General features: G+C 36.8%; 1 protein-coding gene across 10 annotated transcripts in view; it reads right to left on the reverse strand.

Moving 5' to 3' along the window:
• MMS22L (MMS22 like, DNA repair protein) overlaps positions 1-16,962 on the reverse strand; it is a 153,865-nt gene that overhangs the window by 30,009 nt on the left and 106,894 nt on the right. For 9 of the 10 annotated variants that reach the window (XM_021073207.2, XM_021073193.2, XM_084960511.1 and 6 more), the window contains 4 exons: positions 12,080-12,273; positions 8,899-9,049; positions 6,685-6,836; positions 3,263-3,405 (listed from right to left, as the gene is read on the reverse strand). In XM_021073207.2, the coding sequence (XP_020928866.2) occupies positions 3,263-3,405; positions 6,685-6,836; positions 8,899-9,049; positions 12,080-12,273 (640 nt within the window). Of the gene's footprint in view, positions 1-3,032; positions 3,406-6,684; positions 6,837-8,898; positions 9,050-12,079; positions 12,274-16,962 lie in introns of all 10 variants that reach the window. The other variant, XR_014806079.1, reaches the window with a different exon arrangement.

Below are 16,962 nucleotides of genomic sequence, written 5' to 3' on the forward strand. Positions count from 1 at the left end.
CCACGACGGGAACTCCATTGTCCATATTTTTAAAAAAATCAGATTAATATCACTAATGCTGTCAGAAGACTTTCAAGAAGCTCTCAAGCTCAAGTGTTCCAAAACTCTAATTTTCCTAAAGGTTCAAATTATGTTATTAGCAACAAATTGCTGTCAGTTGTTCTCTTTGAAGTGATAGGCTCATTTCTCAGGAAGTATCTGCCAAGTCTGAATAACCATATTTTGTCAGTTGTTCTTTCAAGGTTAAAGCAGTAGTTCAGTTTGCAATTCAATCACACAGGTGTTTTTCATTTAGACAATTTTGCTTCAGTATGCAGAAAAACTGCTTTAAGTGTACTTCTTATTGTCATTCACAGAATACTAAAAGAGTATGTACTTACAGGTCAAAATTTCCTAAAATTAATAACTTTACTGCTTCATTAGGGATATTCTTTTTATTTTTAATTTTTAGGGCCTCACCTGCGGCATATGGAAGTTCTCAGGTAGGGGTTGAATTGAAGCTACAGTTGCCGGGCTACACCACAGCCACAGCCACACCAGATCCAAGCCACATCTGGAACCTACCGTGCTCATGGAAATGCCGGATTCTTAACTCACTGAGTGGAGCCAAGCAATGACCCTGCATCCTCATGGCTACTAGTTGGGTTCGTTACCACTGAGCCACAATGGAAACTCCCATTAAGGATGTTCTTAAGAGAAACTGGCTTGTTCCCCCCTGTGATTGCATGACTTTGAAAATTATAACAGTATATAATCTTGAGCCATGGTGTTTATTTCTGCTATGACTTTTCACTATTTGTACAAATGCCAACATAAGTTTGAGCTCACAGAACTCCTAAAAAGTATTAGTGACTCCTAGAGATCTATAAAAGATTTTGAGAACCAGTGCTCTAGATCTCAGTCTCTATGTTTAGTCTTAACTCCTCAGACCATGAGATACGTATTTTTCAGTGCCTTGACTATCCCTAGTTTCATGTTACACTATCATTTCTGTGCAGAAGAGTTAACATAGCAGGCCCCAATGCTGCTACCCGTTAAGAGGCCTATTTGCAAGATTGGTCCATGGTTGATTTTGGGAACCTTACATTTCCCCATCATTTTCTGCCACGAATGGCTTACTGTGCCTAAATGGTGCAAACAATACAGTTTATGCTCCATATCTGCTTTCCTTCTGGGAGTCTGGAATTTTATAAGTGCTAGACAAACGGGGACTAGGTGGACCCTGAGTCCCTGGTAGGTAAATTTCACAGATTTTGTCACAATTCCTTGAGGAAAGAATTAAGACTGCCCCGTGTAACATCACTGGGAGAGGAGTCTTGGAAGCTGTGCCTGGTTTCTTCAAACCTCACCCATGCATATTTTCCCTCTGTTAACTATACTTTGAAATCTTTCACTGTAATAAGTCATAGATATAAGTACAACTACATGCTGAGTTCTGAGAGTCCTCCTAGTGAATCACAGCACCTGGGCATGATCTTGGGGACCCCGACACAGCTTCAATGTAAGGTTTAAAACTGGACTTCTCACCTACTTTAGCCCCACTCAAAGTTGTGATGTTCCTATTTCTCCTTAAGGTATCATCATTCTTCTAGTTAAACACAGTATTTATTTCATAATTCAAAGGTCCCATAGTTGACTCTTTAATTCTTCTTAAATCTAACCAGTTTCTGGCCAATAGTGCTCCTGTACCTTTAATTTACTCTACTGTTAATCAATTTTCTTAAAGATGTTTGATTACATCACATCTATTAAAAGAATTTATAAACCCTGTTCACAAGATAAAATCTAAATTTCTTATACATAAAATTCTCTGAATTTTTAACCTACTGATTGACCTATCAGCTAACTGGCACTTAGTATACACTGTCCTATATTATTATTTTAACCTTGGTGTATAGCTTACATTCTCAGACAAGTAAAATTTCTCTAAGAACAAGGACTACTTCTTTTGGTTCTTCAAATCCCTAAGAAATCTAATACTATCTAACATTCAGCAAACAACTATTATTTACTGAGTGGTGAAAGAGCAATTAATTTGGGCAAGATTAAATTAGGAGAGCCTTTGAAAATGATCAGTGGAGCGCCTAATTTCTATCTCCCTTTCTGGTCCAGCATGGTCCTTAGCCTAGGTGTTTAATTACAGCGGAAATCCAATTGACAACTTAAAAAAAAAAAAGGCTCCACAGAAATGTATATTTCATATCTGCATACTACTACTAAATAGTTTTAGGATTTATATGATATCTCTAATTGTTGTACAATCGTTCCTTAACTTAATGAAAACCAATGGAAGAATTCATATTTATGGAAAGAGCTTATGGATTTTAATGATTTTCATTGCAGTTAATACCAACCACTCTGTGGGAAAATAAACCAAGTTTTACTATGAATAGCTTAAGAAAACACTACTCCAAGCACATTAACAACCTCAATTAGTCTATAAAACAAAGACTATCACATAAGACAGATTCCTACAAAATTAATAATTAAAAGGTTGAATGGGGCTATTTATTATGGAGACAAAACAAATGGATTGGATTTTAAAGCCCCAACCATGCTATGATATGAAGTACTTAGTACTTATGCTGAACACACTAAAATTTTACCGTTAAATTTATACTGTTTGTTACAGGGTGGTAAACATTAAGTTGGGACTATTATGGACTATATACGAGGATATTTAAGTACCTGAAGAATATTGTTATCGAGCAATTTCAGCAATAAGATACTCCTACAATTGAGATTAGACTTGGAGTAAGGCTTTTATGTAGCATTCTTTACTCTTATTTTTATTAAATATAATTCATCTGATGTCCTTAAGAGTGAATTGAGCTATACCTTAAATTCACATTTTTATTCCTCCAGAATTTCATAATAGCAGGCAACCAATAATATCATTCAATTTAAAATAACTCATTTTAGGGAGTTCCCTTCGTAGCTCAGCATTTAACAAACCCAACTAGGATCCATGAGGATGCGGGTTTGATCCCTGGCCTTGCTCAGTGGATTAAGGATCCGTCGTTGCCCTGAGCTATGGTATAGGTTACTCTGATCCCACGTTGCCGTGGTTGTGGTGTAGGCCAGTGGCTGTAGATCTGATATGACCCCTAGCCTGGGAACTTCCATATGTCACACATGCAGCCCTAAAAAAAAAAAAAAAGGTAAAATAATTCATTTTATAGAAAAACTATAAACACTTCAAGGTTTTTTTGGAAAAATAATTGTAACTGATCTGGACAATTACACAATAAATAAAAAATACCTCAAGGAACCGAACAAGTGCTTTTTTAGGGTCTTCTGGGATGAGTAAATATTCAACTTGAGCCTTTGAGAGAATATCCTTTACTTCTGGGAGTTTAAATAGCAATCTTGTCAGTTCAGTCAACTGTTCCATGTAGTCTTTTTCTGTTAATATAAAAAAATTGTATTTATGTTTATTATACATACACATGAGAAGGGAATGTAGCATTTTTCATTTATGATGTGCTTTCTTTTAAAATTAAAATTTCCACATTATTAAAAACTTCTAAGTTTCTCTCACTATGAAGTTTTATTTAAAAAACAAACATGTAATTGTGAACACCCTAGTTCCAAGTCATTCATGTAAGCCAATTGTTATAAGATACCAAAGTAAATGTGGAGCATTTTTTCAGTCCAGCCTTTGTGAAATTTATAAATGGCCATAAACAATAGCTTTAGGAAAAGGCTCATCTTACAGATAAGCAGAAATATACAGGATATTAAAAAAAAAAAAAAGTATACACCATGACCAGGTTGGGTTCATCCCAGGTTCACAAGGATGGTTCAACATACGCAAATCAATCAGCATCATACACCACATTAACAAAAAAAAGTCAAAAATCATATGATCATCTCAATAGATGCAGAAAAAGCATTTCACAAATCCTACATCCATTCATGATCAAGACCCTCGCCAAAGTGGGTATAGAGGGAACATTCCTGAATATAATCAAAGCCATTTATGATAAACCTACAGCAAATATAATACTCAATGGGGAAAAACTGAAAGCCTTCTCACTCAAATCTGGAACAAGATAGGGATGCCCACTCTCACCACTGCTCTTCAACATAGTTTTGGAAGTCTTAGCCACAGCAATTAGGCAAACAAAAGAAATGAAAGGCATCCATATAGGAAGAGAAGAGATCAAACTGTCACTGTATGCAGATGACATGATACTATACATAGAAAACCCTAAGGACTCAACCCCAAAACTACTTGAACTGATTAATAAATTCAGCAAAGTAGCAGGATATAAGATTAACATTCAGAAGTCAGTTGCATTTCTGTATACCAGCAATGAAACATTAGAAAAGGAATACAAAAATACGATACCTTGTAAAATTGCACCTCACAAAATCAAATACCTCGGAATACACCTGACCAAAGAGGTAAAGGACCTATATGCCGAGAACTATAAAACTTTAATCAAAGAAATCAAAGAAGATGTAAAGAAATGGAAAGATATTCCATGTTCCTGGATTGGGAAAATCAATATTGTAAAAATGGCCATACTACCCAAAGCAATCTACAGATTCAATGCAATCCCTATCAGATTACCCATGACATTTTTCACAGAACTAGAACAAACAATCCAAACATTTATATGGAACCACAAAAGACCCAGAATCGCCAAAGCAATCCTGAGAATCAAAAACCAAGCAGGAGGCATAACTCTCCCAGACTTCAAGAAATACTACAAAGCCACAGTCATCAAAACAGTGTGGTACTGGTACCAAAACAGACAGACAGACCAATGGAACAGAAGAGAGAACCCGGAAATAAACCCTGACACCTATGGTCAATTAATCTTTGACAAGGGAGGCAAGAACATCAAATGGGAAAAAGTAAGTCTATTTAGTAAGCATTGCTGGGAAACCTGGACAGCTGCATTCAAAGCAATGAAACTAGAACACACCCTCACACCATGCACAAAAATAAACTCAAAATGGCTGAAAGACTTAAATATACGACAGGACACCATCAAACTCCTAGAAGAGAACATAGGCAAAACACTCTCTGACATCAACCTCATGAATATTTTCTCAGGTCAGTCCCCCAAAGCAATAGAAATTAGAGCAAAAATAAACCCATGGGACCTAATCAAACTGAAAAGCTTTTGCACAGCAAAGGAAACCAAAAAGAAAACAAAAAGACAACTTACAGAATGGGAGAAAATAGTTTCAAATGATGCAATGGACAAGGGCTTAATCTCTAGAATATATAAACAACTTATACAACCAAACAGCAAAAAATCCAATCACTCAATGAAAAATAGGCAAAAGACCTGAATAGACATTTCTCCAAAGAAGATATACAGATGGCCAACAAACACAGGAAAAAATGCTCAACATCACTGATTATAAGAGAAATGCAAATCAAAACTACCATGAGATATCACCTCACACCAGTCAGAATGGCCATCATTAATAAATCCACAAATAACAAGTGCTGGAGGGGCTGTGGAGAAAAGGGAACCCTCCTGCACTGTTGGTGGGAATGTCAACTGGTACAGCCACTATGGAGAACAGTTTGGAGATACCTTAGAAATCTATACATAGAACTTCCATAGGACCCCGCAATCCCACTCTTGGGCATCTATCCGGACAAAGCTCTACTTAAAAGAGACACATGCACCCGCATGTTCACTGCAGCACTATTCACAATAGCCAGGACATGGAAACAACCTAAATATCCATCGACAGATGATTGGGTTCGGAAGAAGTGGTATATATACACAATGGAATACTACTCAGCCATAAAAAAGAATGACATAATGCCATTTGCAGCAACATGGATGGAACTAGAGAATCTCATAATGAGTGAAATGAGCCAGAAAGACAAAGACAAATACCATATGATTTCACTTATAACTGGAATCTAATATCCAGCACAAATGAACATCTCCTCAGAAAAGAAAATCATGGACTTGGAGAAGAGACTTGTGGCTGCCTGATGGGAGGGGGAGGGAGTGGGAGGGATCGGGAGCTTGGGCTTATCAGACACAACTTAGAATAGATTTACAAGGAGATCCTGCTGAATAGCATTGAGAACTTTGTCTAGATACTCATGTTGCAACAGAAGAAAGGGTGGGGAAAAAATGTAATTGTAATGTATACATGTAAGGATAACCTGACCCCTTGCTGTACAGTGGGAAAATAAAAAAATTATAAAAAAACAAAACAAAACAAAAACCCTCCCAAAAAACAAAAGTCCAGAACCAAACATTTAAAGAAAAGTTAACATCCATCCTTAAAAAAAAAAAGTTATAAGGAAATGGAATGAAATTATTCTTAATTGGATATTTTTCTTTACAGGATGTTTTTGCAGTTGTGATATCTAGTTATTTACTTCATACTTCCACTTTTTTGTGTGATCAGTTTCTTCAAGGCAAAAAAAAAAAGTAGCTTGTCACCTGAAAGCAAGTTTTTGTTCCTGGCTTCCAAGGAAACAAATTCTTTTATCTTTATAGGAGAGAAATTTGTCATATACATAATGGGAAAATATCAAGAAAAAGAAGCAAGCTGCAAAAGAAAATAAATTTCTTTTATATTCAAAACTAATTACAAATATATTTTTTATCTTTTCTATTAATTTATGTTAACAAAACAGGAAATTTTAAACATACTCAACTATCTAGAAAGCAAAACACCTGTAATACTTACCAACTGCCTGTTCTGGATTTGTATCAATAAATGAATCATCTGGCACATAAAGGTTTTTTATATACATTTGCAAAGTGCAACGGATCCATGATCTTACAGTTAAGGCTTGAAAAGATACACAGCCTGAATGAGAAAGTGCTTCACATAACATGCTGTAAAAATAAGTTGATGGATATTAAAAACAGAAAACAAAACAAAACCTTGACATGTTCCCCTGAGTACAGAGATTCAGAAATAAAGGAAAACATTCTAATATTCCCCAGTTCTTGGCCTCAACTTATTTTACAAACACACTAATGCAGACATGCATTGCTGAAAATGAACACTACAGACACACACACAAAGATATTTTACATAAATAGTCTTGCTTTCAATGTAATGTTCTAATCTTTATTTTTCCTTTTTTTTTTTTTTTTTTTTTAACTGATGGTTTATATACAGGCTTATGCCAAGGGAGAGAGGAAAGAAAGAATATGGTTACCATAGAAAAACAAAGAAGGGATTTAACCAGCTAGGTGAGATAATACTCAAGGAAGGAAGCGGCAAGTACAATAGAAAACAGTGGCCCTTGGAGTAAATAAACAGAAGAGGTCATGACCACGTACATAAGAAAAAAGGCAAAAAGACAAAATATATTTCTATGTGGATCTAAAAAAAACAAACTTCTCTCAAAGCCAAAAGCCTAGCTAAATTTGATTTCTAATCATTTTATAAGTGAGGGTAGACAGGATGAGGATGGTGTTAACCTAAATATATATATTTACTTATATAACCTAAAATATATATTTATATAACCTACATATAATATATATACAACATTTATATTATACTACTTATATATGTTATATTTATATAACCTAAATACATATGTATATATTTATATAACCTAAAAAAATATATGTGTGTATACATATATTTTTGCTTTTTAGGGCCACACTTGTGGCACATGGAAGTTCCCTAGCTAGGGGTCAAATTGGAGCTAGAGCTGCTGGCCTACGCCACAGCCACAGCAACTCAGGATCTGAGCCGTGTCTGCGACCTACAACACAGCTCATGGCAACACCAGATCCTTAACCCACTGAATGAGGCCAGAGATTGAACCTGCATCCGCATGGATACTAGTTGGATTTGTAACCCACTGAGCCACAACGGAAACTCCATACCTAGTTATAAATGTCACATAAAGCCAGACATTTGAAAAATACATATAAATCCGAACTCTAAAAAATAATACAGTTTTGAAATACTTTGAATAAAAGTTTTAAAAAAATGTACACAATACAGAAGAACTCAAGTGGGTCATTTATTCCCCATACAACCTTTCCAAAGCTATTTAACATCTTCGCATTTCAATTTCTTCAGCTGTTGCTAACACACCAATATTAAGAACTAAAATTATTTCAGATAATTTCAGCAAAAATATTTAACAAGTAGTATGTTTGTTGTTATTAAAGAATTCTTAACCTGGAAAGGATCCTAAAAGTAAACCAAGTGAAGTTGAATTCCCCTACTTCATAACTGAAAGTCAGTGAAAAAAATGAATGATGACTCTGCTTAATAAACCCTCTTATGAGAAGATACTTCTCTTCATTTTCACTGACTGGCTGGGAGAAGACCTACATTGGTCTCTTAGGTGTGTGTATTTATTTTATTCTCCCTCATCTTAATTTTCTTATTCAAATTGTCCTGATTATTCAATACTATTTCTATTTTAACTTTATCATATACTCTTCCTGTTGGGGTTTCTTAGATCTCTATGCAGTGTGGCAAGAGATGCTTAAAGATCTGGAAACCAAAGTTCAGGGTGGTCAAGTGTCTTATTCATGACCACACAAAAGTTGATCTTTAAAAATCTAGCTGTGAAGAGGAAAAGTATCATTAAATTTAAAACTACAATAATAGAACAGTGTTTTACAGATTCAGCAATATTAATTGTACACTTTCTTTCACAACAGTGAGTGTAGAAAGGTCATTTTGGGATGAGGATCAGGCAGACCTATAAAAACTCTTTGACAAGACAGCAGCAACACTGTTTTAAGAAAGCTTTCTTACTATTAATGTTGCCAAAATGCCAAAAGAGAAAAAACAACAAACTGCCCAAGTGACAGTATATATAGTAAAGATCAGTTTTTATTGCGAAAATTCTTACCATTCTAGTGAACTAATCTATCATGGATTTACACTACTGTGCATATCTGAAATAAAATCACTTACCTATTTTGTAGGACATGACTTAAATATCTGGCTACAACTTGGGGCCAGATGATATCATCCCAACCAAAAAGCTGTATCAGTGATAGGACAGGTTGAGGCTGAAGATCTGATGGAGCTGTGCTGGGCAAGTCCACTGCCAGCAAAGTAAAATCTAGACGTAAAATGAGAGAAACTTACAGTGAGAATTTCTAAAAAAATCTTTCCCTTCTAAAGTTGTATTAATAGTGACTTTAAAAAATCAGCCCTAAATAATAAAACGTCACATTTTAGAAATGTAGAACTAGCAAAACTAAAACTGAATAATTCACGTTGTCAAAGAAATTTCTGTGGTGATCATCTGATCGCCAAGAAGAGGTCTAGAAGGATCTAATCTCAGCATCATCATGACAAATCTATGCCTAGAATGGCAAATTCTAAATCTAATGTTTCTGCTAATGAGCCTCATTCAAAAGACCCATTATAAAAAATATTCCTAGCATCCACTCCTCTCCAATCGAGTTAATATATTTGCCAACTGCCACCTTGGACACTGGATGTTCTCTTCTAGTAAACCGTGATCTCCTACAAATGATCAGTGATGCTCTACTTTCCTCAGAACTCACGAAGCCAAGGAACTAGAATTCCTTAGAATTCCATGTTAAAGAAGTACATCTTACTTTGTGATTTCACTGGGATTCCCCAATTTAATCTATACTTTATTGATTCATATTTGTCAATAAATTGCGTATTAAGCACTGCCTCTGATGCAGCTCTCTCAAATGGTGGCTATTCTCCCACACCCCTCACACACTGGACCTACAGATAAGGGTGAGCTTACTTCTTGGTCCAAGCTGCTGCTTCTAGACCATTCTCCCTTCCTCCTCCCTAAAACGTTTACGTTTGAGTCTCAGGTCATCAGATGATACCCGGCTCTAACTCCCCTTGTTGCATTTGTCTCCTATTTCCTAGTTTACCTCCTCATTCCTTGAAGACTGTAGCTCACTGGCATCCTTCCTAACTGCACTCTTGTCGTGATCCTTGATGATTTTTCTTCCAATTTCCTGGCCTTGAAAGCCTCTGCTGCAGTGAATCTATCCGCCACTCTACTTCAGCCATTCACTCCCATGTCTATACAAAGACCTCAGCATTACCCAGAAATACAATCCCTACTATTTCTGTTTCAAATACCCCTGCTTTCTGGCATCAGCTAGCTTTCCAACTCTCCCCTGCTAGGTTCCCAACTCCAACAATTCTTTGATTCTACCAGGACCTACAATTCACCGATCCTACAACATTGTCCCTGTTCCTCACTGCCTTTGTGCCTTCCTCTCCCTTTTGAGGTAGCTTGACTTCATGGGCCATTACTACACTCATTTATGTATACCATCAATTCCCTTACTTCTTACTTGATTTGTTGCACTTGTCTGGAAAAAAAACCACTATTTGTTTAACTACAACTCTTGGTCTTCTCCCCAAACGCACCTACACCACTCAAACAACCATGCTGGCTGATCACACTTTAAGTCTACCAACTTTAAGTGGGCCCTTGGAGCTGGCCAGTCATCACTCCTACCTCATTTTTCTCATCCAATCAGTCTGTATTCCCCCAGAGGTCTACTGCATACCTTCTTTCCTCTCTTCGTCATCAGCCAGCATCTCCTCCCCATCCTCACTTTCAGCTAATGACCTTACTACTCTCCAGAGAAATGTGAAACATTAGAAGAGAACCACCACATCTACCCAGCCACCTCCATTAGGGCCCATTTACTCTGCCTTCTTTTCTGCTACTACAGATGACCTAAGGCCAAGCCCTCTATGGGATCCCATTTCTCCTGGGCATTAGAACACAAGTGACTCTCTTGCATCATCAGGTTTTCCCTCACTCCCAAACATTCCTGTCAGCATTATAAATATGCTGAAATTTCTCCCATGTTATTAAAAAAATTCTCTTTGACCTCAGTTCCCTCTCCAGCTAATATCCCCATTTTTATACTTTTCTTATTAAGCAGTGATACTCAAAAAGATTTAGCGACACTTGTAGTCAGCAATTCCTCTTCTCACATTTTCTCTTGGATATCTTCAATTAGGCCTTGGCCGCTACCCGCTACACCCAAACTGCTCTTCAAGTCACCCATGACCTCTGCCTTGCTAAATCTAATGACCAATTCTCAGGCCTCATCCTATCTGACCCATTAAGCACATCTGAGGTGTTGATCACTGCCCCTTCCTTGAAAGGCTCTGTCATTTGATATTCAGGGGACTACACTTTCTGGCTTTCCTCTCACCTCACCGGTACTCCTCTGCTTCCTCTTGGTTCCACTTTATCCTACAAATCTGAACATGGGAACATCCGAGGGTCTGTCCTCAAACTTCTATTTTTACTGGTGCTTACTCTCTTACTAGTCTTATCCAGGCCATAGCCTTAAAGACTGTTTATATATAAATAGTTTACAAATTTAAATCTCCAGCTTGGACCTCTTTCCTGAACCCTACATTCATTATCCAGCCTACTTAACATCCCACTTGACTTTTTTTTTTTTTTTTTTTTTTTTTTTGTCTTTTTGCCATTTCTTGGGCCGCTTCCGCGGCTTATGGAGGTTCCCAGGCTAGGGGTTGAATCAGAGCTGTAATTGCTGGCCTACGCCAGAGCCACAGCAACGCGGGATCCGAGCCGAGTCTGTGACCTACACCTCAGCTCACGGCAACGCCGGGTCGTTAACCCACTGAGCAAGGTCAGGGATCGAACCCACAACCTCATGGTTCCTAGTCGGATTCGTTAACCACTGCGCCATGATGGGAACTCCCCACTTGACTTTTAATGGATATCTAAAAAAATATGCCCACTCTCAAAATCCTAGTTTTCACTCATAAAACCTCCTGCTACAATCATCTTCATCCCCAACAAGGGATTCTCCCTTTATCTATTTTGTTTACCATCTCATGCCCACTTAGACATCTCTGTCACACTCTACCTTCAGACTGGAAATCTGACTGCTTCTCACCACCTCTCCTGTTATCACTGTAGCCACGCTGTGCATTTCTGAGCTGTTAATTCCTAATGTAAAAATAAGTAATTCTTTTTGTCTTTCTGGTTGTCAAAATATTTATTACACTGTAATAAGAGTTTGTTACCAAGCAAACAGAAGAAAAAACTGACAGAGTCTGCAAAATGAGAACTAATTAGCAAATTAACAACGCTGACCTGCAGCTGCATCCGCAAGTTGTGATAGAGGCACTATCTGTGACATTCTCTGACTCTTCAAAAATGAAAAGAAATGTCTCCATAATGTACTGGCAACTGCAGCAAGGTGGCGCTCTTTAGCCGCTAATGAAGACTGCACAACTAGGTCCGAGTTCTCCCTTTGAAGTTCCTGACACAATTGTTGATGCATACTCCTAAAAAGAAATAAAAAATATATCTAACAGCCAACAAACACAAAAATTATTCTTTAAATACATTTTGGACTTTGAACATTTCTACTGTATGAAAACTAAAGGACTGTTTTATATAATTAAAACCTTTATACCAAGACATTATGCATTTCTGATTATTTGATGGATGAATGATGGCATATTAAGCCCCATAAAGTTAATGTTAATTACTAATGTCAACCATTAATTATATGCTTTTTAATATGTCAGATCCAAATGAGAAATAGGCAGCTTCAGAATTAAGGTTTGCATTTATGCAACTCACTATGACAAGTGATTTTACTTACAATGTAGACATAAAAACAATTTTTTAAGCCATTTTCTCCTGCGAGATTTAGGACATGATGTACCACGAGAAAAGTAAGTATATATGGCCTACGTGTGATATTTTAAATTAAAATGCTTTCCTTGTTTAGAATAGACACAGGCTTTGAGCTAGTATAAAAAACTGTGCTGGATACATCCTTATTGTTAGTAAAGTTGGTCCAAAAAGATCTATGATCATTTTCCTATAGTAGAAAATAATAAACAATAAAAAGTTCTTCTCCATAAATTGGTAAGACATGAATTTAATGTTGCCTCAAATTTTGATTCACCATTTATGTTTTTTTAACCGAAAATTTACACATCTCTAGACTTCAACAGAAACAGAAGAGATGGAAATACTAAAAGATTTTTCTAGTGATCTGGCATAGAAGGCATTTATGCAATATGCTCAGCAATTAATATTATTTAAAGCTATATGTGCAATCGTGATATTACTACTGTTTCTGTTCATATTACTGCCTTTTTTTTTTTTTTTTTTTTTTTTTTTTGTCTTTTTGCCTTTTCTAGGGCTGCTCCCGTGGCATATGGAGGTTCCCAGGCTAGGGATCCAATCGGAGCTGTAGCCAGCAGCCTACACCAGAGCCACAGCAGCGCGGGATCCGAGCCGTGTCTGCGACCTACACCACAGCTCATGGCAACGCCGGATCCTTAATCCACTGAGCAAGGCCAGGGATTGGACCCGCAACCTCATGATTCCTAGTTGGATTCGTTAACCACTGTGCCACGACGGGAACTCCCATATTATTGCCATATTAATTGAGAGTAGACACAAATATGTGAATAGCATCCTTAGATTTGCTTTCTCCAATTAAAGAGGAATCAGTGAAAACTAACCAGTGGAGCTAAGGCAGAAGACTTCCTTAGACAGCAGTAGCATTACATTAGGAAAAATAATTAGTACATAAAAAAAAAAGAAAGAAATATTGGGAGTTCTTGTCGTGGCTCAGCAAAAACGAATATGACTAGCATCCATGAGGATGCAGGTTCAATCCCTAGCCTTGCTCAGATTAAGGATCTGGCATTCCCATGAACTGAGGTGTAGGTCGCAGATGCGTCTCGGATCCTGGGTTGCTGTGGCTGTGGTGTAGGCCAGCCACTACAGCTCTGATTCGACCCCTAGCCTAGGAACTTCCATATGCTGCAGGTGTGGCCCTAAAAAGCAAAAAGAGGAAGGAAGGAAGGAATGACGGTTACATTAATTCTAATATTTCTGATGTTTTAAATCAGCTTATCCAGGGGAAGTGTGTACGTGAAATAACTATGTAAAAAATAAGATAACTAGTACATGTAACTAAAATAATTACACAAAGAAAAATCAAACTTGTTTCAAGACCACATCTTAGTACTTTTTACATAATTACACAGAAGTAAAAATTATAAATATAAATTATGTAACATTAGGGCTCTGTGACTACTTACATTGGAATTCTTAGTTAATCATGAGACACCACTACTTAATACTACTTGAAGTACTGAAAAAAAAGGGGGGGGTACAGATACCTGGGGAAAGATTATCATACTAAGCAATTCTCACAAAAGCCAACCAAATATCTGCTATGTTCTCTCTGTGTAAAAATCTGTCTGAGATGCTTTCAACTTGAACTAGTGGCTAAAGAACTATTTCAGGTCCTTTAGCTTTGAGTAAGATGAATATCAAACCACTAAAATCCACTTGGCAACTAACTCAACCACCTACATCAACACAGCAAAGTTCATGAGTACATCCCAAGACACAGGAGTCCAAGTAAAATAATACTACCATTTACACAACCAATCTATAGCTTTTTCAAAGTATACTGGTCGCAAAGGATAATAAATAACTTACTCTACGTGGGTAGGATGGATTTTGCTCAATATTTCTAAATGAAATAAGCCATTTTCTTCACTCATTAAAACCTATTCCCTTGGAAAGGATTTCCATTTCTGATCATCCTCTATAATACTAAGAATTCTTCGAAAATCAGGACAATTCTATGAGATTGGTGGTGTCATTAATTCTCCTTAGAGATGATGAAGATGATAGCAAAAAGCTAAATAATATGCCCAAAGGTCACAAGGCTAAGGGTTGGCCCCACATTCTGAACCTAAATCTGTGCTGAAGCCCACACATTTCCCTTACACAATAAGACACACCCCCTATGCACTAAGATGCATACACATACAACTTAAACATTGATAAATTTTCTTCTCTCCCTACTTGGGCTGAAGAAATTTTAGTAAGCCTAAGAAAAGAATCAGGAAAAGCCACATGTAGCTTTGCTTTGTCAAGAGGAAGGGCAACTCAGGATTCTGTAATAGGAAAAACTATAAGAAGAGATACCAAGAAAAACACAACTCAAAAACAGCAACAAATCTCAACCGCTTTGGATCTCTCCATAACAAAATGTTGATGTACCATGGAATAAAACTAGGAGTTACCATGGGTATCTGATTCAGAGTTCTGAAAAAAAACAAACCGCTAAGTAAGAAGACAAAACCAGAGATTAATATCTTCTAAGTTTAAGAGTTAAAGCAAAAAGAGTTTCAATTAAGTGTAAGACACTGACCCCCAAACAGACTTGTTTTGGTGATGTGCATCTACTGAGTATTCTGGTTTGAAAAAAAGCTAAATATCCTGGGACCATGCAAAAATACCATCTGCTCAATATCAGTCTGCATAAGAAGAATGATTATCTGTTATTTTAACACAAAACAAAATTGTTTAAAATTTTATAATAATCTCTGTAAACATGAAGAAACCAGAGAGTGGCAAATGCAGGAAATGCCAAGTATATATACACACTGTAATGGGAGTCTGGAGGAATAATCAAGTTTCTACATTATAGCCAAAAGAGCTAGAAACATCCCTTGAAGTCAAAGATAATTTTAAAAATCACATTTTCTGGACCAGAAATCCAACTGCACAAAGCTTCCTGAAAAATAAATTTATTATATTAGATGTGACTGCATATCTGCATTTACAAAAATGCACATATTGAAAAAAGCTCTGTCACTAGAGGTAACACTGTAAATGAACATATAAAACATATGAAATATACAAGGAATATAATATAGTTCTAGATGTCACAGCTATTTTATGAAACATGATCTACCTTCTCCAACAAACAGAAAAATATGAAAACTGATTTATTGAACAAAAGGTAAAATGTTATTTGAGGTAAAAAACTGAAAGAAATATCATAAGAATGTAGAATCACCCAACAATTGGCAAATGTTTTGGGTAAAAAAAGTCTTAATATGGGTTAAAATCATTTTGGAAGTACACACATGTGGAAATACACATGCATAATCAGCCCACTAACATTCTAAAAGATGCGGTACAGCAGAAAATTTGCTAAATGTCAAGTTATTCAAATTGTAGCTCTCATAGTGGAAACAATAGCAACATCCAGCATTTATTGGTATTTTGCTATGTGTCAAGCATCATGCTAAGTGTTTTGTAAGTATTTATTTCTCATCCTGTGAGGTAGGTACAATTATGATTTAAATCATAAATGAGGAAATTGAGGCAACAGAGATAACTTGTGTTGTGTAAAACTGGTTATTAGCAAAGCTACTTGGAGCTGTGTGACCTTGAGAAAAAAAGTCACCTCTCAATTTTTGTTTTCTTTCTTACCTTTTTTTTCTTTTGAGGGCCACACCCACAGCATATGGAGGTTCCCAGGCTAGGGGTCAAATCAGAGCTGTTGCTGCCAGCCTACAACACAGCCACAGCAACGCCAGATCCTTAACCCACTGAGTGAAGCCAGGGATTGAACCTGTGTCCTCATGGATGCTAGTCAGATTAGTTTCTTCTGAGCCATGACAGCAACTCCCAATTTCTGTTTTTTTAAGAGTCAACAGGAACAATTATTTGCTATACTCACCTACCAGGATGATTATGAAATAATGAAAAAATGTTCTCAAAATGTTTAGAAACCTATCATTACACTACGGAAACTCCCAAAATTTTATATACCTAGTTTATCCAGGTCTTCCTATGATTTTATTTTAGCTCTGATATCCTTCTCTTTTGGCTTATTACCTCTTTAAGTTCAAGTGCTTTCCTGAACCCTGTATTTGACTGCTCTTGTGCCCCACTTTTCAAGATTTGTTTTCCTGTTTTTATCCTCATGCCACTTCTTGTGATTTCACATACTGACTTATTCATCTTGCCCTCAACCTCCCCCAACCCCCGGACATGCAAGTGTATTTAGGTATCCATCATCATATGAGAGGCACCAAAACCTGCAGCATCTATCTGCTGCTACCTGCCAGCCTGTTATCTGAGGTGGTGTTCCTCTCTAATTACCTAGGCAGGTTTCTGGGAACACTTACTAGACTACT

Source organism: Sus scrofa, chromosome 1 (genome assembly GCF_054392235.1).
Source record: "Sus scrofa isolate SSC_HxYL_T2T_F1_AM1 chromosome 1, Sscrofa_HxYL_maternal_Yorkshire_Landrace_v2.0, whole genome shotgun sequence".
Taxonomy (NCBI): domain Eukaryota; kingdom Metazoa; phylum Chordata; class Mammalia; order Artiodactyla; family Suidae; genus Sus; species Sus scrofa.